The sequence below is a fragment of the Delphinus delphis genome, chromosome 2 (genome assembly GCF_949987515.2).
Source record: "Delphinus delphis chromosome 2, mDelDel1.2, whole genome shotgun sequence".
NCBI classification, from domain to species: Eukaryota; Metazoa; Chordata; class Mammalia; order Artiodactyla; family Delphinidae; genus Delphinus; species Delphinus delphis.
In genome coordinates this window covers 100,194,168-100,219,729 of record NC_082684.1, presented here as the reverse complement: position 1 = coordinate 100,219,729, position 25,562 = coordinate 100,194,168, and the positions used below count along the sequence as shown (strand labels likewise).

The 25,562-nt window shown below is 42.0% G+C and overlaps 2 protein-coding genes and 1 long non-coding RNA gene across 4 annotated transcripts in view; 1 reads left to right on the top strand and 2 right to left on the bottom strand.

The window, feature by feature from the left end:
• The window catches only part of ENTREP2 (endosomal transmembrane epsin interactor 2), a 361,730-nt gene that overhangs the window by 92,900 nt on the left and 243,268 nt on the right, over positions 1-25,562 (bottom strand). For both annotated transcript variants that reach the window (XR_009518404.1, XM_060005297.1), the window contains exon 3: positions 8,664-8,774. Coding sequence is in view for 1 of the 2 variants with exons in the window: in XM_060005297.1 (XP_059861280.1) it covers positions 8,664-8,774 (111 nt within the window). In the remaining variant the exon portion in view is untranslated. The remainder of the gene's footprint in view (positions 1-8,663; positions 8,775-25,562) is intronic.
• NSMCE3 (NSE3 homolog, SMC5-SMC6 complex component) lies at positions 10,863-12,456 on the bottom strand. Its single transcript, XM_060005298.1, has one exon. The coding sequence runs from the start codon at positions 12,364-12,366 to the stop codon at positions 11,527-11,529; it is 840 nt and encodes a 279-aa protein (XP_059861281.1). The 5' UTR covers positions 12,367-12,456; the 3' UTR covers positions 10,863-11,526.
• Positions 12,587-24,591, top strand: LOC132419697 (uncharacterized). The gene is made up of 3 exons (XR_009518226.1): positions 12,587-12,765; positions 23,369-23,508; positions 24,294-24,591. It is a non-coding gene; the product is annotated as an uncharacterized lncRNA (long non-coding RNA).

The following is a 25,562-nucleotide window of genomic DNA, read 5'->3' as shown; positions in this document are numbered from 1 at the left end:
TTTTTGCTTATATTCTATTGCTAGAACATATTACATTAATTGATTTTTGGATGTTAAGTCAACCTTGCATCCCTGGCATAAATCCCACTTGGTTATGATGTATAACTCTTTTTATATGTTGCCTGACTCAGCTTGCTAGTATTTGGTTGAGAATTTATACATCCATATTCATAAGAGGTAGTGGTCTGTAGTTTTCTTTCCTTGTGGTGTCTTAGTCTGGTTTTAGTACAGAGTAGTACTGGCCTCACAAAATAAATTGGGAAGTGTTCCTTCCTCTTCTACATTTTTGGAAAAGATTGTGAATAATTGGTATTAATTATTCTGTAAATTTTTGGTAGAATTCATCTGTGAAACCATCTGGGCCTGTGCTACTCTTGGTGGGCACTTTTTTTTCTTCACTTGTTATAGATCTATTCAGATTGTCTATTTCTTCTTGAGTCAATTTCAGTAGTTTGTGTTTTTCTAGAATTTGTCTATTTCATCTAATTTGTTGGTTTAACTGCTTATAGTATTTTCTTATAATTTTTTATATCTATAAGGTTGGTGGCCCCCCTTTAATTTCTGATGTTATTAATTTAAATCTTTCCTATTTTTTCTCAGTCAAGCTATCTAAAGTTTTGTCAGTTTTGTTGATCTTTTCAAAGAACAAGCATTTGGTTTCATTGATTTTCACTATTGTTTTTCTATTCCCTATTTCATTAATTTCTGCTCAATCTTTATTATTTCCTTACTTCAACTTGCTTTAGGTTTAGTTTGCCCTTCTTTTTCCAGTGCTTTAAGTTGGAAGGTTATGTAGTGTTTTGATACCTCTCTTCTTTTTTAGCATAGGTATTTAGTTATAAATGTCCCTCTAAGCACTGTGTTAGAGTGCATCCCATAAGTTTTGGTATATTATGCCTTAATTTTCATTCATATACAGGTATTTTCTGATTCCCTATTAATTTCTTCCTTGACCTGATTATTAAGGAGTGTTACTTAATTTCTACATCTTTGTGAGTTTTCCAACTTTTTTTGCTATTGGTTTTTAATTTCATTCCATTATAGTCAGAGAATATATTTTGCATTACTTCTGTCTTTTATAATTTTATTTAGGTCTGTTTTACAGCCAAGCATATGTTCTGTCCTGGAGAATGTTTCATATGTGCTTGAGAAGAATACAGTCCGTTGTTGTTGGGTGGAGGGTCCTATGGCTGTCTGTTAGGTCTGTAGTGTTGCTCAAGTCTTCTACTTTCTGGTTGATTTGATCTTCTGTCTATTTGTTCTATCCATTACTGAAGGTGTGGTATCGAAGTCTCCAGTTATTACTGTTGAATTGCATACTTCTCCCTTCACTGATGTCAATTTTTGCTTCATGTATTTTGGTGCTGTGTTATTTTGGCACTTATATGTTTAAAACCATTATATCCTCCTGATGGGAAGAACTTTAAAAAAAATCATTTTAAAATGTACATCTTTATCTGTAGCAAAATTTTGACTTATTTCTTCAAAAATCATTATCTATTTTTATTATTCAAACAAATCAGCCCACAAATAAATGCTTGATTGGAATTTTTGTATACGTTAACCAGTAAAGTGAAAGTAAAAAAACAAAGCTCTATCTTGGAACATGACTCAAAATGAGCAACTTCTTTGCTTTTAGATAGTGGAAGAATATGTCTTCAATTTTTTTGTGCTATGTACAGTGTCATGGCTATGGCCCTCCTGAGTTCTTCGAAAAGCCCTTTGCTAATTCCTATATGAAAAAGGGTTGCACTCTGGCTCCCCCTGCCAGAAATCCCACATCAGACAGGGAGGCACACAGGGAGCTGAGATCAAGCTCTTCAATCAGAAATGTAAACAGATAAGGAAGAAGGAGGTGGTGATGTGCTTTCCATCAAAACACCCGCCCAGGTGTCAGATCTCCTGAGGCCACCCTCGTTTTGGGGAGCTACATACCCCCAGGAAGCCTAGGCAGAGACTAGAAGGATGTCCAATTAGTGGTCAGGTCACATTCACAGCAAGATAGCCCAGCTTTCCAGAAAACAAGAATAAATCACACTGTCCCTGTGATGTGACGCATCTATTTACAAAGGATTTAAGGTCAGGAAAACACGGGTGTGATCGTGGGCAAGCACAACATAAATCACATGATTGTTTGCTTACAGGGAAAGATACCTCTCCCAGTTACATGCTTGATGTGGCTGGAGAGGAAGAGCTCACATTTCCTACAAAACTGGACGCTGTTTTCACATCCCTTTGTTGTGACACATAAGCTATGGTTTAGGTTCCTTGAGATTCTTCTCTACACAGGAAAGTGTTCCCCATGTAGTCAAAGACTGATTTTGACCAAGAAGAAACAAGACATATTCTTTACCTCCATCGTCCAGTGCTTCTCATCCTTTCCTCTTTTAACCATTAATTCTAAAGTGCTACGAAAAACAGAAATTTAATGATATCCTAATGGTTAAGAGCAAGGTTAGAATCTGATGCCAGCACCTGCCAGCTGCATGACTTTGGAAAAGTTCCTTAACTCTCAAGGCCTCAGTTTCCTTACCTGTTAGTGGGGATAAAATAGTACCTGTCTCTCAGTCATGGCTGTCAGGAGTAAATGAACGAACGCATGTGATGTGCTCAGAACAGTGCCTTGTACACAGCAAGTGCTCAAAGAAGTTTGCAATCCTCACCACCATCATCATCACGCAGCAGTTAGCATTAGTTTGGCATAAAAATATTAAAGAGCACATTTCCATCTCATGTTTGAACATATATCAAAATGAACTAAATATATAACTTTTATGAAATTTTCCACCTAAATTTCTAATTCTTGGCAATACGAAGTAGGACAAATATTTTAATTCACTCCATACTGAAACACAGCAGGACCCTATGGGGCCTGTCCAGGACCACCTCCCCCTCTGCCCAAATACCCTCCGCCTGCCTTCTGTCTGCAGAAGAACTTTGGTCAAAGAAAATTTAATCAGAGAAGTGAGAAAATGCAGGAGCAAAGGAAAACAGTCAAACAAGACCAAATAATAATAGTTTAGTCATTAAGCAAAGTCAAGGACCTTTAGTTCCTCCTTAAGGGATATAGATAATATTCTGAGCCATATCCTGTGAGCTGTCTTGTAGGTACTGAAACCCACACCAGGTGGAAGAAGTTAACTACATGAGGACCAGACTGTAGCCATGACAGAAGCTGCCACAATTCTGAGAACTGTCCTCAAGGAAATGGGAATAATCCGACCCTGGAACTGAAGATGAACTGTACTGAAAACAATCAAGATGACACTGGTCAGACCACTGATGACCAATTTCAAGATGACTGTCAGAGCTGACTGTGCTGTTTCTGCATGTGGCCCCCTCCCTCAGCCTATAAAAGCTCTTGTCCCCTGATCAGCAGGGTTGAATTGGCCTTTGGACATAAGTCCCCTTCTCCCCCAGTTGCCAGCCTCCAAAATAAAGCAAACTTTCCTTTCCACCAACCTTGCCTCTCAAGTATTGGCTTTTGAGTGGTGAGCAGCCAGACCCAACTTTCGGCAACAATACTACGGTGAAGGAGGATATATTTGTTTCCTTTATAATAAAATTATTACCCAACTATATTAAAATTAAAAACAAGGACAAGAACGCATGTTCACTGTGGCCGTGCCTGTGACAACAAAACAATGGAGATGGCCAGACCGCCTCTCGGTGCAGGTAAATACAGTGACTATGGGGAAATACACACAGCCGCCAGAAGAATGAGGGGCTCCCTGAATATACTTCCATGGTAATGTCTCAAGATAATATCACTGAGCAGGGAAAACGCCACAGAAAAAAGTATACGGTATAAGCGTGTTTAAAAATAAAACTGTATGTTTGTGAATGTACAACACGCACACCCACATGTACGTAAACATATACGCATATACGAGGGTCTGAACACATCTCATCCTAAAGGGATCACAGATGTGATGGGGAGTGGCAGGCAGACAGTGAGAGGGGAGACGTCCAGTTTTATTCCAATTCATGTATCACCTGCATCTTTTCCAATGAGAATCTATTATTTCATATTAAAAAAAAGGAAACAACAACAAAAAAGCGCCTTTTCCGTTAAGACAATGTACTTATCAACACACGATGCATTATATTATATTGATCTGCATCTGAAAAGCATTCTGTTAGGCTTTCATTTTAAAAACACTGTAAGAATGTGAAAATAAATCCCAAACTTCTGCAGGATGAATTGAAAGAATTAGGTCATAACTGAAAACAGATTTTTAAACAAATTTTTGATGCTGTGCAATATTTCATTGTACCAGCAGTCGTAAATTAAACAAAACACGATGTGGCATTTAAAAAAACATTTGAAAACCCATAATGGTTTTAATTGTCATTAACCTAAAACGGCATGTTTACTTAAAACCCCCAGATAATGTTTTACCTTCCTGTAGGGCTCTTAGGAAAAGAACGGCTGGGATACACTCGCTGATTCACTCACAGGCCAGGATAGCACCCAGCCCTGGATGTGGCCTTGTTCCTTGTGGGGTTCTGCCAAGTAGGGAATGATGGGAAATGCCAGTACTCGGAGGAAAACTGACGGGATGCCAAGAGAACTACAGCAGCTGGGAGCCTCTCCGATAAGGGGATGGGGGGAGGCCCTTCCCTGGAGGTACCGACACCAGCTGGGACCTGGGATCCTTTGCTACAGTGCTTGCACCTGGACAAACGTCTCTTTGAGCAACAAAATATAAAGAAACTATATGGGACTAAAAATAACTGCGTGCATGTGCAGCTGGGGTAAATTCTGGACAACAAGATACAAAGAGACCAACAAGCCCAACTGTCACTTCTGAAGGGACAGGTGCAAAAGCCCATGTAAGGAGCCAGTTCACCAGCCTCTCAGGGAGCGAGTTAGCAATGGAACTTATTATTTGTTCTCCCTTCCCCTGCTGCAGCAGGGGCCCCAATAAAGCTTGCCTGAATTCCTTGTCTGGCCTCTGATCAATTTTGATTAAGGAGGCCAAGAACCCTGGTCAATAACTGTACCACCTACTCTGGAATCCCACAACAGGAGCAAAAGCCACTCAGTATTTGTTGAGTTATGAATGTGCACAAAGGGTCATCTTCTCTGCCATGTTTATTTTAGCAAAAGACTTGAAACATCCCTAACTGATCCTTCATTAAGTGGTGGTTAAACAAATTATCATCCATCCATCCATCCGTCTGTCTGTCCATCTATCCATCCATCCATTTATCCATCCATCCAACCGTCCATCCGTCCATCTACCCAGGGCTCTCTATTTAACAGCTGGAAAGGGCTCCAAGGGCTGATGTACAAATGTCACCAAGCCACAGGGTTGGCTGACAAAAGGGATGTGAATAACGGTAGGCAGAAGAGACGTGTGTAAGAATGGTAACACAACACTAATATGCACAGAAAATATCTGGCTACCAAAAACTTTCTGAAGGGGATGCTAGGAGTGTGGAATTGAAAAGAGACCTCATAATTATAATAATTTATATATAATAAATTATTATGTATAATAAAAATTAGTTAACTTTTAATTATATAGAGGAAAAAGACACACAGATATGGAAATGTACTAGATACACTAAAGAAAAACAAAAACTGCACTGAAGGATTTATAAAAATAATTTGGATAAAACCAAAGCATGCACAGTGTGCCTGAAAGAGAAAACATGATGTTGTCAACGTGTCCATTCTCCACCAAATTAATCTACAATTTTAATATGATTCCCATTGAAATTTCAAATTGATTCCTTTGAGTCTTGAAAAAAAAAATTTCAAAACTCATCTGGAAGACTAAACTTCTAAAAACAGGCAAGAACTTTTTTAAGAAGTAGATTCAAGTCTGGGATGGGGGTGGGGTAGGGCTTGCCCTACCAGTTATAAAAATATAGAGTTAAGGTAATACAAGTGGTGCTGTTCTGTGTATAGCACAGGGGATATAGCCAACATTTTATAATAACTGCAAATGGAGTATAATCTGTAAAAACATTGAATCATTATGTTGTATAGCTGAAACTAATATAATACTGTAAATCAACTACACTTCAATTTCTTAAAAAAAGGTAGTATTGTTCTGGAATATGAATAAACAGACATGGGAATGGAACAGAATGAAAAGTCCAGAGATAGGCAAACAGTCACATCTGTATGTGTGTGTGCATACCTATGATAATGCGGTCAGAGTAGATACCGGCTCTCTTATTATTATTATTTTTTTTTGTGGTACGTTGGTCCCTCACTGCTGTGGCCTCTCCCGTTGCGGAGCACAGGCTCCGGACGCGCAGGCTCAGCGGCCATGGCTCATGGGCCCAGCCGCTCCGCGGCATGTGGGATCTTCCCAGACCGGGGCACGAACCCGTGTCCCCTGCATTGGCAGGCGGACTCTCAACCACTGCGCCACCAGGGAAGCCCCCGGCTCTCTTTTTGACTATCCAGCATACATTCCTGCCTTCCTTCCCTCAACCCTTCCTAACACTACCTTAGTTTGGAGGATTATCTCTTGGATTCCACTGGTGGGACAGCTAAGCAGATTTTTTCTTACCCTGGCCAATCAAAATGCTCCCGCCCTGGACTCTGACTCTAGGACCAACGGACAAAGAGGTTAAGAACCACGGGAACTGTTCACTCCTGCGGAACTGCATCCTGAGGAATTCAGGGTTCCCACTGCAGACCCCCACTCTGGGTCAGGCTTTTGCAGCCACAGAAGCTCTTTTGGAACCAGCCAGTTTCCAGGCTTAATCTCTAACCCCTTGGATATTCAATAGGTCCCACCATCTCTCTAATAAATGGCCTTTGGCTTTGTCAGTTTTTGTAACGTGCTACCAAAGGACTCAATGTTCAGGTGGCATTTCATATCATCAGGGAAATGTTAGGTTACTCAGGTAATAGTTTTAGGAAAGCTAGCTACCCATTTTAGAGGAAAAGGTTAAATTCATCAAATAAATTCAAGGATATTAAAGAGTTAATTATAAAAAAAAAAAAGCACACCAGGGGAAATTATTGGGGTAACATGATCTTAGGAAGGAAAAGGTCTTTTTATTGGTTCCAAGGTAAGACCACGAAGGAAAACTTTAACAGCTTTGAATACACAAAAATTAAAAATTTTTCTATGTGAAAAATAAAGGGCAAATAACAATCCAGAAATATATCTGACCATATAAGCTGCAGGACTCAAAACCATAATATACAAAGAGCTCTTGCAAATAAATAACTGTTAAATCTAAAAATGGGTAAAGGTCCCAGTCAAATCACAGAAGAAAAAGAAATATAAATGGTGCATATATAAATATATGTAATATATAAATTAAAAATTGCATATAATTATATATAATTACATCTTTCCCATCCTTTCATGCAGCATACAGTATAGGAAAACAGGGTCTGAGATTAATACCAGGAGAAGTCAACCTTTCAAGACTGGGCATTTGCCTTTCTTTTGGATCTGGACCTCCAGGCACTTTCACTTCTTGTCACCCCAGTCACTCTGTCTCGGAAAATTGCAATCAGAGAAAAAAATGGCTAATCCTGTGTAGGTTGCCAGATTTTACCATATTCACCACATTTAGTACTTAGGAAAAGAGAGGCTACCAAGTTACGAACAGAAGTTAGCAAGTCGCCCTTTCTGTTGGTGATGGGGCTCCAGGTTGTGTCAGTTCTTGGTAGTCCTGGGGAAATACTGCACTACAGCGAGGATACTGTGTATATCATATTGGGATGAAATATGATCAGTGTGAGCTCGCCCACACTGAACAGAAAATAACAAGACTAAGCTCTCCGTTTTGGGGACTCAGTAGGTGTTTCAGCACTCACCTTACACTAGACTTGCTGGCCTTGGTAGATGAGGAATGTAAAGGGCAGCAGCTCCCCTTTGAACCCGATGGCATGGCTACAAGAAACGTAGGCACTGCCCCGCTACAGAAAAGCTTCAGGTAGTTCAGCATAGCCCCTGACCTCTCAGAAATCATGGCCACAGGTTGGCAAGTACATGGGCAGCTATGAGGGGCATGGCTCTAAAGGTAGCCTTGTGCCTTCTCTAAGTTAAAGAAACAAACACCAGCACCCCCATACCCAGCAGCCAGGGTCACATCAGGGGTCACACTGCACCTGTACTGAACGTCATGGGACACGCTCTGATTTCTGTACCAGCCACACGCATATGTTACCGAAGCAGGAGCCAAGTTATGATAAGGAATGATGGTTACATTCAACAAACCAAAATGACCCCCTACCATGTCCATAGCACATCATCTACGGTTTTCCTAGATTGAAAAGGCAGTTCTCTTTTTTAACTGAAAAATAAGAATTAAATTGTTTGGATGCACTCATTATCAAGCTTATATGTATCTCGGCACTTAAAATCTTACCAAAAACTTACAAAATTGATTTTTAAAAATTCAGTGGAGACAAAAATCAATGCAACAAATATTAAAATAAAATCGTTACTAAAGACATTTATTTTAAAATAGCATTACACTAATATACTATTAGTAACTGACTTATGAGTAGAACCAGTTTTAATTTGGGAGAATTTTAAAAAGTGAATCAACATTAATTCCTTAACACTAAAACATCAGAATAAATCCAAGGATACAATAAAATTATTTTTGAAATCACTTTCATTCAAAATCAAAGCCTATGCCCTTTATCAAGAGGTCTGCATTTCATTACTCACCAACTGACAGCCTTCTAGGGAGTTGACTAGCTGAGCGTTCTGACAGGAGAGAATTGAACCAGCCAAATTCAGCATTACACATACTGCAGAGAGCAGCATGAAAAAGGTAATCTGGAAACAAACCAAACAAGAAATTGATTATTCACTTGGAGAGACTCGAAGGAAAAATTATTTGGCTTTCAAAAAGCTTTCAGATGATCCAGTAATTATATGAATAACATTTCTATGTTTTCAAGGAAAGTATTATTAAAATTTCAAATTCATATTACCTTAAATAAAAAAGGTAAAGTCTCTAAAAGCCATAGCCAGCAACCATGATTTTATTTGAAATATACTGTAAAATATTTTAGAAGCTAAACTTGAAAATACTATGCATTCTACAGTCTCAAAATAGTGTTATGTAGTCTCAGAAGTAACAAGTAATAAATTACTAAAAAGAAATCAAGTGAAAGATGTTTATTTATTAGAATGTCTTTAAGTTTATTTCTTTTAATTTTTGTTATGGAAAATTCCATGCATATGGAATTTTCCTCATGCAAAACCAGAGGAAACAGTATAACAACGCCCCGCATACCCATCTCCCAGCCTGTAAATGTACTCCATATTTATTGAAAAAAATCATCATGTAAGTGGACCATGCAGTTCAAACCTGTGTTGTTCAAGGGTCAACTGTATATATTATTCATATATTAAACATTATATTGTATTAACTAGACAACGGCACAATAGCCACAAACTCTTGACACCTCTGGGAAGGGTGAAAAGATACAAGGGCTTGATCTGGTCTGTAATGTTTTCTACTTTAAAGTTTGAAACAAAATGGAAATCTACCGATGGTAAATTATTAACATCTCTACAAGAAAAGTGTGGGGAAAACATGTGCCTCAGATATAACTGACACTGCATAGTGCATAATGATATTTTCTGCCCCATACAGATGAAAATCCCAGCATTAGAACACCCCAGAGGGGAAAGCGGTCATTGAGTAAGCAGAATGCATTTAACAAACCAAGAAATGCCTTTAAGGACCAACTATATTCACTGATAAAATAAATGCAAATTCCAGTTCAACAGAATAAAGTAAAACCCAGTCATCTAACCCATTGCTCCACACCACCACATACCCACCAGATTCTTCTAGATGACTCTAGTCCAGGGTTGATCAACCCACATTTTTCTTTTTTTAAGTATTTACCTCATTTCATGATTAATTTGCAGTACCTTCCCCCCAAACAATCATACTTATTCACCTGCTGAATAATTAACAGTTGAACTTCTGTATATAAACAGCATTTTGCCAGAGGCTATGGAGAAATACAAGGAAAGGCCACTATACCAGCTTTTCTTCAGGCTCATTTAATCCATACAACTAACTATGATATAATTATTGTTTTTCCCATTTTACACATAAAGAAATTGAGATTAAGGGAGCTTAAAACGTATGCCAAATCACCATGTTGCCATAGCATGAGCCGTAATTTGAATTCAGTCTATCAGACAACCTCGAAACCCCATATGCTATTCACTACACTACAGAGACCTCTCCAACCTGGGGTAGATCTTACTTTCTGCTCTTACTGTTTACATGGGCTCTACTCACCATAAACCATGAGTTATGTTTTTCCATAAAACCATACAACAGAGTCAGACTAGAATAGTCGTATTTTTGAACCAGTAATTCCAATTCGAGGAATGATTTAGAACAAGATAATGAAAGAAAACCTTAAAAAAATTTTTTTAACTGCTCCAGACCAAGAATAAACAAATTTAAACAAATTTTAAGGAACAAAGTAACAACTAAAATCCCCCACAGCCCCGGACTGTGCCAAGATCTCTAGGTATACTTCCCTATCTAATTATCACACTACCACACACAACAACATGCATCATCAACCCATTTTACACGTGAGGAAAGGTCTGTATACAACCTAACCTGCTTAAATTCCTACAGCCAGTTATGCAGAGGGAGGCTCTGATCCCACGTAGTCTGATTCTCAAGTAGGTATGGTTAATCATTAACACTTTTCTGTGACCCACAGAAAGAAATATATTTTACATCATGATCCAATATGCACACACACATAAAAATAGAGCAACTTCCACAAAACACTATTTACCTGAATGATACGTGGTAAAAATTTTCTTTTTTTGTTAAGATGCTGTTTTTCAGTAATGAAATCTTCTCATGACTTACAGTTAAAATAAGTGCACAATGCTTACTTGCTTCAAAAATACAGTGTTTATTATAACTATAGTAAAAAAACCAAAAAAAACAAAACCCCCCAAAAAAAACCCAGAAAAAAAAGGAACTAAATGGTCAGCCACACAAAAACTTATCTGGAAAAAATACAATGCATACATTGCTTAGAATGACTCATAACACTTATACACATGGGAAATATGTTTTTAAAATGGCTATGCCATAAATAGAGATATAGGCAGTTACATTTTAGTTTTCAATTTATAGACTTTTATTTTTCCTTACAGAGTTGAGTAGTCCAGAGGCCAGACAAGAGCCACTTCGTTTTATTTCCCTGGTAGGAAAGCAACTTACTGACGTGTTCTTTCTTTTAAATGTCTATTTCCATAACATGGTACAAAACTTTCCAATTCGCTTTATAAAGCTAGCAAGATTTTATATACCAATAAAAAAAATACAGACAGTAAGACAAACCAAAACAAAATAAATCATCCCCTAATATTTTTATAAATGAAAATTCGGAACCAAAGTGACTTATAATATCACAAGAAGAAAAGATTGCAAACACATCCTAAAACTATTACACACATTTAAGGGTTACAGCAAGATGCTCCCTCCCACCCCCAGCCCTTCCCCAGGGTCTCTCCGAGTCTGCCTCAGGTTTCAAGAGGAAGGGGCTGGGGTTGGGGCTGTGTCCCCGGTCTGGGGTCTGGCCCTGGCCTCCTCCTCCGCCAAAGCCTCACAGTACTGCGCCGGCCAGTCCCTGGGATCCTGATTGTGGACTTTGGCCACGAACTTGAGCACCTTCATCTTGCTGGTCTCCAGGTTGGTGCGCGGGCCCCACTGGAGCTCGTAGTCCACGGGGTCCGTGTGCGGGATGCGCCGGTACTCCAAGTACCGCTGCCGCACGAAGTCCTCGGTGATGAGCTTCTTTGGGTCCCCGAAGATGAGGTGCTTCTTGGTGGGGTGCACCCCGAGGCGCCGCAGGAAGTCCCAGACCTCGGTCTCCTTGATGCTGTTGCCCTTCATGAAGATAAGCCCCAGCACGATCATGAGCAGCCCGGTGGTGGGAGTGCCCTGGTCGCCGCGCATCTCCGCGTCCTCCTCCACCGGCTCCAGTGTGTTGACCAGGATGTAGGTGTTACTCCGGGGCTCCAGCTCCACCAGCCGGTACCCGAACACGTACTTCAGGCGCTCGGACGCCCGCCGCAGCAGCTCCGTGAGCACGTCCTTGTAGTCCCCGACCACGTGCCGCACGATGTCGGTGCGACGGATCGGGATCTTCCTCTGGTCCTTGATCAGCAGGAACTGCACCAGCTCCGCCACCTTCAGCTCCAGCTGCTTCTGCGACCGCGGCCCCGGCGCGGGGGGAGCCTCGGCCCGCCGGCCGCCCTGCGACGCGGCGCCGCCCGGCCCGCGGGACGTGCTCGGGGCCTCCTCGCCGCCGCTGCCCAGCTCGGCCTGGGTGCCGGCGTGGCCCCGGCTCTTCGGCTTTTGCGACATGTCGCGGCGGCGGGTCCCGCGCTACGCGGACACCCCGTAACTAGCGGCTGAGGGGATGAGGGTCTGCGCGCAGCTCCTCCTGGAGGCCCTGGGCGGGGCCGGAGAGGGCGCGGTTGCGTCACAGAGGCTGCGCGCTGCGTCAGGGGGCTGCGCGGTTGCGTCACGGAGGCTGCGCGCTACGTCATCGAGGCCGCGCCGTGTCTGGGGGGTCGGTCTGGTTTGGCCGGCGGTTGCGCGGTGGCGGCGTCTCCGCGCAACCCTGCGGGTACCAGCCGTGTGTTTTATTAGAATTAAGTGTCGTCCTTACGAAACCCTGAAGATAGAGAACAGGAAGCAAAGGTCCTGAGCGAGTGTGCGGCTCAGCTCAGGACCGCACAGCTCAGACCAGATCCGTAGAAAGTGAGTATCGAGAGCTCTGAAATCGGGACTGTTTGTAGGTGGAGGAGACTCCCAGGAAGAACGTGGGAGAAAAATAAGGCTAAGAGCGTGGAAGGGAAGTAAAAGCATTTCTTTCCCCACAAAACTGGGCATAAAAAGGATAAAAGACCCTGAGGACTAGTTTGCCGTCGCCAGCCGCACCCCCCTCCAACCATTTCCTACCAGTAACTTTCTCTAAAGCCCCTGAGTCTGTTTAGAAAGAATGGTAAAGGCAGCCTTGCCTCGCAAGCAGGGCTTTCCCCATCTTTTCACCATTTTAGCATTGATACTCTGTGCATAATAAACTCCAGCCGGACAGCTGCGTCAAAGCCATCCCAGAAAGCACATTTTAGTTAGGTCCGGTGAGTTTATCTTTTGGAAAGCACATGCTCATGGAAATTGCCTGGGCCCACACCACAATTTTTGCAGAAATGGCTAAGAGAACGCTACCAACAGAGAAACGTGCTCTTTCAAGAGATTACCGTTTAATTTTGGGCATCCCTGATCAAGAATTGCAATCATGTGAATCTCTTAAATGTCTTAATATATCAGCCTTAGGACTCAATGAGAAAGAAATGAGAAAGAAAAGAGAACCCAAGGGTATCATCCCTCATAATCTGTGACGTGCACTTTATATAAATAGATACATTTTTAAATTGTGCAACTCTAATAGCCAATGTGAGTCATTCCATTAACTCATACCATTTGCAGTCTGCTGCCATTACTTCCACAGAGCTCAGCAAATGTGTTCCTTTTGTATTAACTTACTTGCAAAGAAGAAACTGAATTTACCTCTCTTTTTTAAAAAAATATATTTTATTTACTTATTTTTGGCTACATTGGGTCTTCGATGTGGTGAGCGGGCTTTCTCTAGTTGCGGTGAGAGGAGGCCACTCTTCATTGTGGTGTGCAGGCTTCTCACTGCAGTGGCCTCTCGTTGCACAGCACGGGCTCTAGGCACGTGGGCTCCAGTAGTTGTGGCACATGTGCTCATTAGTTGTGGTGCACGGGCTTAGTTGCTCCACGGCATGTGGGATCTTCCCGAACCAGGGCTCAAACCCGTGTACCCTGCATTGGCAGGCGGATTCTTAACCACTGCGCCACCAGGGAAGCCCCCTCATTGTAGTTCTGATTTGCATTTCTCTGATGATTAGTGATGTTATGCATCTTTTCATGTGCCTCTTGGCCATCTGTATGTCTTCTTTGGAGAAATGTCTATTTAGGTCTTCTGTCCATTTTTTGATTGGGTTATTTGTTTTTTTAATACTGAGCTGCATGAGCTGTTTGCATATTTTGGAGATTAATCCTTTGTCCATTGATTCGTTTGCAATTATTTTCTCCCATTCTGAGGGTTGCCTTTTCCTCTTATTTATGGTTTCTTTTGCTGTGCAGAACTTTTAAGGTTCATTAGGTACCATTTGTTTGTTTTTATTTCCATTACTCTAGAAGGTGGATCAAAAAAGATCTTGCTGTGATTTACATCAAGGAGTGTTTTTCCTATGTTTTCCTCTAAGAGTTTTATAGTGTCCAGTCTTACATTTAGGTCTTTTAGTCCATTTTTAGTTTATTTTTGTGTATGGTGTTAGGGAGTGTTCTAATTTCGTTCTTTCACAGGTAGCTGTCCAGTTTTCCCAGCACCACTTATGATGAGACTCTCTTTTCTCCATTGTATATTCTTGTCTCCTTTGTCATAGATTAGTTGACCATAGGTGCATGGGTTTATCTCCGGGCTTTCCATTCCTATTCCATTGATCTATGTTTCTGTTTTTGTGCCAGTTCCATACTGTCTTGACTACTGTAGCTTTGTAGTATAGTCTGAAGTCAGGGAGCCTGATTCCTCCAGCTCCATTTTTTTTCTCAAGATCGCTTTGGCTATTTGGGGTCTTCTTCTCCATACAAATTTACACATCCAACATATTAGGACAGCAAAACAAACAAAACTGAGCTAAACTAAGCAAGTGCTGGGGAGGATACAGAACAACTGCTAGTGGGATGTAAACGTCACTCAGATAAACAGTTTGGCAACATCTTACAAAGTTAAAGTTACATTTACATCTGACCCAGCAACCCTACTCCAAGGTATTTCACTGAAAAAAATAAAAATTTACATCCATACAAAAACATACACACAAGTGTCTATAGGAGCTTTATTCATAATCACCAAAAGTGGAAATAAAGCAGTATTTTAATGGGTTAAGAGATAAAGCAGCTGTGTTACATCCATACAAATGAATAGCACCCAGCAATAAAAAGGAACACAATTACTTATAGGTACAGCAGCATGGCTGAGTCAAATGCATCATGCTAAACTCATGAAACCAGTCTCAAGAGAGTACGTTTTGCATGAGTCCATGTAGATGACCTTCTGGAAGAGGAAAAACTACAAGAATGGAGAACAGATCATTTGTTTCCAAGGATTAGCAGTGGGGTCAAAGACTTGACCATTGCAATGTGATGATCACGGGGCCCAGGAACAAGTGTCAGGACTGCCAAGCAGTGTGGCGGGTACGCTGTGGGCTGCTGTCACAACCAGGGCCAGTGATCCTTTGGGACGGGAAGTGGTACCCAGCCTGGGGCAAGTGGGGTGGGTACAGGCCAATCGTGGGAGGCCCAGTGCTCAGGGAGCCTAAGCATTCAGTGGAGGGAGTAAACTGGAGTCGGGGTGACCCGGAAAATCTCCAGGACTACAGCAATCCTTGGTGATGGAAGCTGGGGACAGAGCACGTGGCGCTTTCCAAATACAGGGGCTTAGGGCATGAGCTTGCTCACTTGAATATTAAAGGAAATGGTGATCCTGTATGGCTGGAAGACTTAAGACACCAAGATAGTCACATTTACCGAGAAGAAAGAGGTATCTTATTTCAAGGGAAAAGCTAAATATAACCAGTGTAGAAGACCATGTGACAATGTCTTCTTAATTAACTTTTAGAATTCAGCACATTCCTAAAAAGATAGACTTTTCTTTCTGATCACACTAAGCCAATTTTTAATACTTGTCTGATATTTTTTTCCCAAGAGGAAGTTCTATCAAAGGACCTGAGACCGACAGAAAAGAAATTGGCAAATATTCTTTTTTATTTTTAAGTTCATTTGCCAAGAACCCAGCTGTTTAAAGCAGTAGTTCTCTCTAGCTTTCTGTAACTAAATGAGAACATTAAATTTCAAATGTATCTCTCTCCTAAAGCCATACAGGGTACCCTATCCTTTCTTCTATACAAAAAATATAGGATGATTACTTGCTCAGACAGAATGAAAATTTGAACAGCCACCTTGTAAAAATTAATAATATATGATTTTCAGCTAACATATAAAAATACTCAAAGTTGAATAAAATAAAAGTCAAGGGACTTCCCTGGTGGTCCAGTGGGTAAGACTCCACGCTCCCAATGCAGGGGGGCCCAGGTTCGATCCCTGGTCGGGGAATTAAATCTCACATGCATGCTACAACTAAGACCTGGTGCAGCCTAAATAAATAAATAAATACTTCAATAAATACATAAAAATTTTTTAAAAAAGAAAATACTTATAAAAACAAGTCAAATAAAATACTTGAATATTTAAATAATCTGAACATACTGATCACTCCCATTACCGTTATCATAAATATCACTTGACAGTGAAAAATTAATATTAATAAGCTGGGTGGTTTGTAGATGAGACATTTAGACACAGATTCTTCCCACTGGTGTTTATAATCCAGCTTTGGGTGAAATATAAATATAGCAAAAAAACATAAAAGGAAGAAATCATATTCAGGGAGAAAACAACTTCCCTATTGCTATAGACTGAACTGTGTCCTCCCAAAATTCTTACGTTGAAGTTCTAACCCCCAATGTGACTGCATCTGAAGATAGGGCTTTCAGGAGGTAAATTAAGGGTAGATGAGTCATAGGGTGAGGTCCTAACCTGGTAGGATTTGTGGCCTTTACACAGAGGGTAAGAGCAAGAGAGTATGGCCTCTCCACGGGCACCCAAGGACAGGCCATGTGGTGACTCGGCCAGAAAGCAGCAAGTCAGGAAGCGGGCTCTCGCCAGAACCTGACCAGAACTTTGAGACAATCCACATCTGTTGTTAAGCCACCCCGTCTGTGGTGTTTTGCCATGGTCGCCCCAGCTGACCAAGACATCTACTAAGGAGTTTTTATTTATCCTATTTTAGAATAATACGTTTGGTTAAATGTCAACTAATGAGTGATAATGTTTTTACATATTTCTGTGACTTTTCTGGGAGACAAACAGTTGAAAATTATGTAAGTTTCTTTCCCCAAGATCCCTGTCTACAGATCACTTCTTTTATATACACTGTAACCTCAACAATTACCACCACCACCCCGAACAAAAATTTGGACCCTCTGATGCTTGTTTAAACACAGGGTGACTTGTTTTGACACTTTTTCTAAACTCACTCCTGGTAAAGGCTGGTCACAGACAAAGCAGAGAACTCTTCAAGTCTCAGCCTCAAAAGCTCAGTGACATTACCTCAGGCAGGTCAGTGTCACTCAAAAAGCATGGTCTGGGGCCCAGCTGTCACCCCTCGCCCACTGGCTGACCCAGTGGGATCACCTCCTTTCTCTCTGACCCCGTGTCCTCTTCAATAACATGGGGATCAGAGCTTTCCTGGGGTCAGTGGGAAGGTGAAAGACACAAACATAAAGCGCCTGGGGCAGCTCCTGGCACAGAGTAGGAAGCGATTTCTAGAATGATTGACAGTGTTACAATAGCAGAAAATGCACTCGGAGAGTAGTCATGGATTCGAGCCTGGTTCCCAGAGTAATTTCTTTAAAGAATGTCTTCAGCTCTTGTCTCCCAAAGCCTGCTCACATGTTGTGGGACTGTCAACACCGTCACGGTAATTGCCGCCATGGCCCGAGGTCCCCTCCCGCCCTTCCTCACATAGGTAGCATCACACAAAGAGCACAGGCTCCAGACCAGGACTCTCTGGGTCCAAACCTCTGTGCCTCAGTTGACTCACCAATAAAAGCTGTTTGATAGGAATGCCTATCACACAGGATAACGTGAAGAGTTTAAAATGGTACCCATTGAGCCCTCTGTATAGCCTGGTACAGGTGGTCCTCTGTGGATGTCCACCTGGCCTCTGCAGGTGACCGAGGTGCAAGCCCCCCCCCCCCCCCCGCTCGGGTTCCCTCCCAGGTCTGCTCCGTGGAATGCAGGCCCACAAGCCCCAGCTCCTCGTGAAACCTACAGGGCAGACGGCTCAAGAGATCAACCAAAAAAGGAAAACAGAGGCACAGCGTTCTCTCTGAACTGAGAGGGGCCTTGGGGACAGAAATAAGTGGCAAAACAGGAGGTCCCAAAGGCTCCTGACTCCTGCCCTGCCCTCATCTTCCAAGGTAGCCGTGAGACAGAAGGCAAGCTGGCAGTGTCCTGAGAATTCTCACCTGCAAGTCACTCTAGGGAAATCCCTTTGGAATAGAGGCTCATATCGTGCATGTATGAGCTCCACAAAGGAAGAAGGGCCAGGATGGAGGGCCAGGCCAGTGCTTGTGGGGTGGGACCTGCCCGGCTTGCCCAAGGGGACAGTGCTTGAGTTTCTGGGAGGAAAATAAGACCCCGGGGCCTTCGCAGCGGCGGCCTCGGTGTTTTGGTCTCCCCACCCTCTCCTGGGGGTAGAAACCAGGCTGGTGGAGAGCCACAAATTTGTCAGCATGCAGGAGCCCAGGAGCACAGGCCAGAGCATTGCGACAGAGCGCTGCCAGGTGCACCTGCAACAGATACGCTCCCGCGACAGCACAGGTAAACACACAGGACCAGAAAAACTGCGAAACAGCCTGACAACTGACCAGAAAACAGACACCAAGAAACGTAAGCTCCCAGAGCACCACACGGAACCCCAGATCCTAATCAGAACATCAATCCAACACCGGGAGGACTGGAGCTGATACACGGGGAGACAAGAGTCAGAACTGAGGAAGCCAATTACAGGGTGAGAATTAGACCCGCACCGTCATCACACAGCTAATAAACAACTTGGAAAGTGAGGAACCGAGCAGATGTGAGTGACAATCTCAGTAACACCGGGGGTAAAGTGTGAGATCGCCACCTTAACTGTGTGGAGGAAGAAAGAGAGAGGTGATCAAACAACGAACAGGGTCTGGGGGGGCACTGGCAGTGTTCTCCCTTCACTCTAGGAACTAGCATGTCTTCTTGGGAAGGAGAAACAACCTCAAGTTTAGAAGTAACTTTGGTCTCACATCAGTGCTGCTTCTGTTAATTTCAAATAAAAACAACTGTTTAAAACCTAGACAGTGTCATTCCCTAGTAGCTTCTGTCTTTTACCAGCATATGCATCCAGGGATTTCTCAATTTATAGACACTGAATAGGAAAGACTGACCATTTCTGGGTGGTATCAATACAACTCTGTTTATTGCTTTTGCTGTTGTCATTTTCTGTTGTGCTTAGTTTATTAGAAATGTGCATGGGTTTAATATTTTTTAATGTCATCATTAATGTAAAAGGAAGACAATCCACTCAACGTTCCTTCAATAAACATATCTGTTGAACACTGTAAAGCTGTGAGCCAGACGAAGAGCTCGCCCAGCTGCAGGTAAGATCAGGGAAGCTGGCAGATTCGGGAAGACAGAGGCTAATCCAAACGCAATTCATTCTGGAAATGCAAGCGCGATTTAACATTAGGAAATACAGTCCATCACACGCGTAGAGCTGAGGAGAAAAATAACACGAGCATCTCAGGGATGCAGAAAAGGTATGCGATTCAGCATCTGTTCATATGAAAAACAATAAAATAGGAATTGAGGGAAAGGATGAGTCTATCCCAACATGATAGAAGATATATGTACATTTACAACATAAACCTCAGCTCGAAAACCAGCATCTTAATGAACACAGGAGAACGTGAGGCTTTTCTGCTCAAGTCTGCAGCAAGACAAGGGCACCCTCCATGTCCATGACTCTTCAGCACCGAGTTCGAGGGATTCACCCATTATTTAGACAAGAGAAATAAACTGAAGGCATAAAGACTGAGAAAGAAGAGGTTAAATTATCCTTATTTGTAGCTCATGTGCTTATACATGTGGAAAGTCACGAGTCCTTGTGCCAAACAAGCGCGCACACACACACACACACACACAACAGGAAGAAAACTTAGTTTTAAAAAACAGGTTGTAAAATAAATACACAAAATCAATAATGTTCATTCACACCAAAGACAGCAGTTGGAACACATAGCTGAAGACCACACTTACAATAGCAAAATAGGTAAATAAGTACTATCACTGGAGACTTGACAAGAAATGTCTAAAGCCTGTATAAACCAAACTGTGAAACACTCAGGAAGAAAAAGGAAGTTTGAATAAGTGGAAAGATATGCCATGTTCCTGCACAAGAAGATTCAACATCACATAGATGTCGATTCTCTCAAAGTTAATCTACAAATTCAATATCATATCAATTTAAAAATCACATCATTGTTTCCTAAAGCCAGGCAAATTGATTATACAGTTCATTTAGCAGAACAACCAAGCCAGAATTGCTGATGAAACCTTAGCAAAGCAGAACAACAAGGAAGGCTAACCATACCAGATACTATAGTGTATTATAAAACCTCTATTATCAAAACAGCATAGTGATGGTGTATGGATTCACAGACCAATGGAAGAGAATCTAAATATCCAGAAATAGACCCTTTGTCTATGGAAATCTAGTATATGATAAAGTTGCCATTTAAAATCACTGGGGGAGGACTTCCCTGGTGGCTCAGTGGTTAAGAATCCGCCTGCCAATGCAGGGGACACAGGTTTGAGCCTGGGTCTGGGAAGATCCCACATGCCGCGGAGCAACTAAGCCTGTGCGCCACAACTACTAAGCTTACGTGCCACAACTACTGAAGCCCGCGTGCCTAGAGCCCAGGCTCCCCAACAAGAGAAGCCACCACAATGAGAAGCCCGCACACCGTAAGAAGAGTAGACCCTGTTCGCCCCAACTAGAGAAAGCCCATGAGCAGCAACGCAGACCCAGCACAGCCAAAAATAAACAAATAAAAATTTTTTTTAAATAAAAAGAATTGTTTAAAAAAAATCACTGGGGGAAAAACGGACTTTTTAATAAGTGGTATTGATATAACCAGGTAGCCACATAGAAAAAGAAAAATATACATCTGTTTTGCACAAATTATATCAGGATTAATTCCAAATAGATCAGAAACTTGAGAGAGGGAGAGATCCCATTTAATATTAGAAGAGAACAAAGAGTTCTTCCCTCTATGACCTACAAATTGAGAAACTGCACTATTACTCACACTCCAAAGCAATAGAGAAAAGACTGATACATTTAACTACATAAAATAAAAATCTTTACATGTCAAAACCCCACCGGAAGTAAATAAAAAAGACAAATGATACATTAGGGAGTAGGGTGTAACTTGCATCACAGACAAAAGCATAATAGCCCTCCGTATAAAGAGGACAATGCAGCTGTAAGAAGGATAGGAAATATCTCTGTACAGAGACCAACCCCCAGGATATACCTTAAGTTACAAACCGAGGACCAGGACAGTAGGACAGTGCGTGTAGCACGCACATATACAGGCAGTGTGCGGAGAGTGCGCATACTCGCTTATCATTTTTAAATGAAAGCATAGGGACTTCCCTGGTGGTTCAATGGTTAAGACTCTGAGCTCCCAATGCAGGGGGCCCAGTTCAATCCCTGGTCAGGAAACTAGGTCCCACATGCATGCTGCAACTAAGAGTTCACATGCCACAATTAAGGAGCTGGCGAGCCACAACTAAAGGAGCCCGCGAAGCCGCAACTAAGGAGCCCACTTGCTGCAACTAAGAAGCCCACTTGCTGCAACTAAGACCCGGTGCAACCAAATAAATAACATAAATAAATAAATATTTAAAAAAACAACAAAAAAGCGAAAGCATAAAGCCAAAACCTACGAGTGGCTGCTCTGGGGTGGGGGTGAGGGTGGCAGTGGCGGAGGGCAGGGGCATGGAGACATAGAAACAGAATAAACGGGACAGGGATGACAACTAGAATCCTCCAAAAATCCTTTGTTGTACAGATTTGACTCTGTAACAGTAAATCATAAAATGAAATTCAATCAAAACATCTCTAAAATCAGAACAAAATGAAACAAACCAGTATACTGGGTTGGCAGCTTAACTACAGAAAATGGTTTTAAAAAGACCGTAAAATAAGTAATTTCACTGTATCCCTCTAGGAGTGTACATCCTGAGAGATAATCAAGGGATATGTGGGTGCTACAGCCCATCTGGTCCAGCAAGAAAAGATAAGAGAGAGAGATTTAAGTGACATAACAACCAAATACAAAAGACAGAGGGACACAGACAGATACAGTTAGAGAAATCGGAACACTGCATAGTTGATGATAAAACAAATCACTGGTATTTATTGGGTGTGTTATTGGCATTGCGGCTATTTAATTTTCTTTCAGAGATACATACATACTTCAGTGTTTTAAATGAAATAATATGATGCTCAGGATTGCTTGAATAATCCAAGGGAGAAATAGTAGGGGACAGTGGGGAAAGAATGGCCAGGAGTTGTTGTAGCTGAGTGACGGGTGCACAAAGGTTCAATGCATATTATATTCTTTACCCATGCATATGTTTGTGCATATTATTAATTATGCCTGTGTCTGTGCATAATTATCCACAATTAAACATTTTTTAAAAAACATGAAAAATGAAGGTTCAGATCTCAGCTCTGCTAGTTAGTCATGTAGCCAAGTTTTTACAATGTCCTATGTTTTGGGAACCACAGTTCCTTCATTTTTAAAAGAGGGCCCTTAAATTGAAGTCAGAAGGCAAATTAACAACATAACCAAGGCCCATCATGGAGAAGAACTGAACTAAGGCTAGTTATTTTTTATATTTATATGAACAAAAAACAAATAAATACATAAGTATAATTCTGCCAAATTACTAAGAACATTTTACTTAACACAAAACCAAAGTAAGATTGCAAATGATGCTTTCAAGGGGAAATAAAGAATTGAGCATTTCGGTTTCATAATTACACAAAATAGCAATGCTATAATAGGACTAAATTGATGCCCAAATGTATCTCTCAATTATTGCCAAACTCAAATACCAGATGCAATGCACTAATTCTGAGTAACATCCATAGAACTACATACAGCTATTACCATAAATAATATTAAATTTGTGGGACCACAGATGCTATACTAAGTCTGATGTGCCTAAAACTTTGCTGACATATTCTGCCCTATTGTTTCATAAAAAACCACAGTAATCAGATTAGGTTAATTATCAAGCCACAGACAAAAGATTCTTCCTTTTAAAATACCCGGGTAAACAGAATAATTTAAAATGAAGAAATATTTTAATAAAAATAGTCAGGGACAGACCTCAAAGCATTAAGGAACTAGATCTGTACACTCTTGGGGTTTACATTCAAAGACTCAATCAAATTTAAACTCATCATTTATGCAAAACGGAACACGAATCTCCCATTAAAATTATCATAACTGCTGGCTTGTTAAAACACTCAAGTGTATTACATATACCAGAGGAAAATTCAATATTATATCATTCCAATCATGTTTCTCTTTTAATGCAGAAAACATGGAGTTTGACCATAAAGGAATGGGAGATGCTACAGATTCATGCAAAATTTCCTTTCCTGCTTTCGAGGGCAACCACTCAAGGAGGCAGCAGGTGTCACAGCAGCTAAGTCCAGAACTGCCACACCTGTGACAGGTATGGGACGGCGAGAAGGAGGAGTCCAGCCTGATCCACAGAAAAGACCCGAGGTTGACGTCTGGTGAATAAAGGGGACCAGGCCAGGCGTCCTCCTGTGATGCTGCTGTGGGTGTGGCTTTTTCACCGTGGGAGGGCAAGTAATTTTAAAACCATGTGAACTCACCTCCCAGCTGCCTTCTTTTGAAAACAGGCTCTCGCTGGGTTTATCAATCGCCCACCCAAGCCTGGCTCTCACAGTTAGCACATAACTCCTGATTTCAGGTGTAAATTTTCATAGTTTCCAGACAGCTGTTCATACATTGATGGCAAGTTCTCCACACACTTGGAGTAATGATGGCTTCCTGTCAGTTGGCTCAGTGTGAGAGATGCAAACCAGCAAAGATTAGGGGGAAACCAATGTCTGGATACTCGCTCCACACATCTACTGTCACACAGCCCTTCCCTCTGCAAAACTGATACCAAGAGAAGCCAAGTTGCTAAGAATCACAGGTAAAATTAAAACCTAAAATTTAACCATATGCCCCCTAAAATACCTACTCTATTTTTTGTTAAAGCTATGAAAAATAATTATTCCTCACTTCTACATTCGAGCTGCATCCTCAAGCTGAGGGAGAATCCTGCAGGAAGGTGCTAGAGTGTAAGCAGCTTTGGGCAAGAAAGAGCTCTCTGCAGGAGGCCCCTTTGTCTTGTCACCAGCCTTAAACCAGGCACCCCCAGGCTCTACTCATCTCCGGCCCAAGCACCCCTTTCAAATCTTGGTAACCTGTCAGTTCTTCCCGTAGATCAAAGACGTAGAAATGAAGAATAAGTAATTAACCGATGACCAGATCTCTTCCCTAGCTTCCCCTTCAGTAATCACGTGAACAGAACAAACTGTGTGAAGAGGATAGCATCACGAGGATTGACAAGCCTGCACACGGTGGGGAGGGTGATGGGTCTGACACCCCGCCCCCCCATGTCTACGATTAACTGAGATTACTTCCTTTTTTCCCTTTAAAACTTTCACGGCCGAGCAGAATCTTCAGAGGTGGTTTTGGGGGACACTGAGTCCACCATCTCCCCAGATTGCCAGCATTCTGATTAAAGACAACTTTCCATTCTACCAACACCTGCCTCTCTTGAGTATTGACTTTTGAGTGGTGAGCAGCTGGACCTTATTCAGTAACAAGAGAGCTTCTCATTGCTCCCATGGTCACTGAACATATCTGAAAACAGTAACAGCAGCCTCCTTGCTTTTCCTTTCACATGAACGGAAAGAGGAGGTTGTGTGGGGGTTTTCCACACCCGCAACCAGTTCTCCAACTCTCAGACGCCAACTGGGTGTCCAACAATTCCAGTCAATTCTGACACTAACTAACCAGAGTTCGTGCAAGCTCCAGGGTTCAGGGCTCAGCCCCACACCACTGCCCCCACCTCGGAAGTTAGTCCTGAGACCTGGGGCCACCTGTACTTCTGGCTCCAAATCTGGGGTTCCCATAACCCCTGCTGAGGTTCAGTAATTTGCTAGAATGGCTCACAAAACCAGGAAAACAATGCCTACTGCTTTATTATAAAGGATACAACTCAGAACAGCGAAACGGAACAAACACATGACAAGGTGTGGAGGGCCTTGGTGGGCGGCACAGAGCTTCCATGCCCTCTGTGGGTGCACCCCCCTCCCAACACTGCCACGTGTTGACCAACCCCATTATTTAGGTTTTTTTTAATCGAGGCATGATTGATTAAATCACTGGCCATTGGTGACTGAACTCAATCTCCAACCCCTCTGCTGTCCCAGGAGGCTGGGGTCTGGGGCTGAAAGTTCCAATCCTCTAATAATAGCTTGGTCTTTCTGGGACAGCCCCCATCCTGAAGCTGTTTAGAGGACCCCAGCCAAGAGTCATCTCATTAGCAGACAGAAGTCACTCATCACTCAGGAGACTGGAAAGGTTTTACTCAGTGCCAGGCACAGTGCACAAAGAACAAATGCATATATTTATTAGACTGCACAGGTCTCCCAAGTTGTTTCAACCCTCAGGTTTCTCCTTAGAGACTAGTGGAGAGAGACTAGT

Bases quoted from the DNA above. Each gene is read 5' to 3' on its own strand.
- NSMCE3 (XM_060005298.1), bottom strand. From the start codon at position 12,366: ATGTCGCAAAAGCCGAAGAGCCGGGGCCACGCCGGCACCCAGGCCGAG.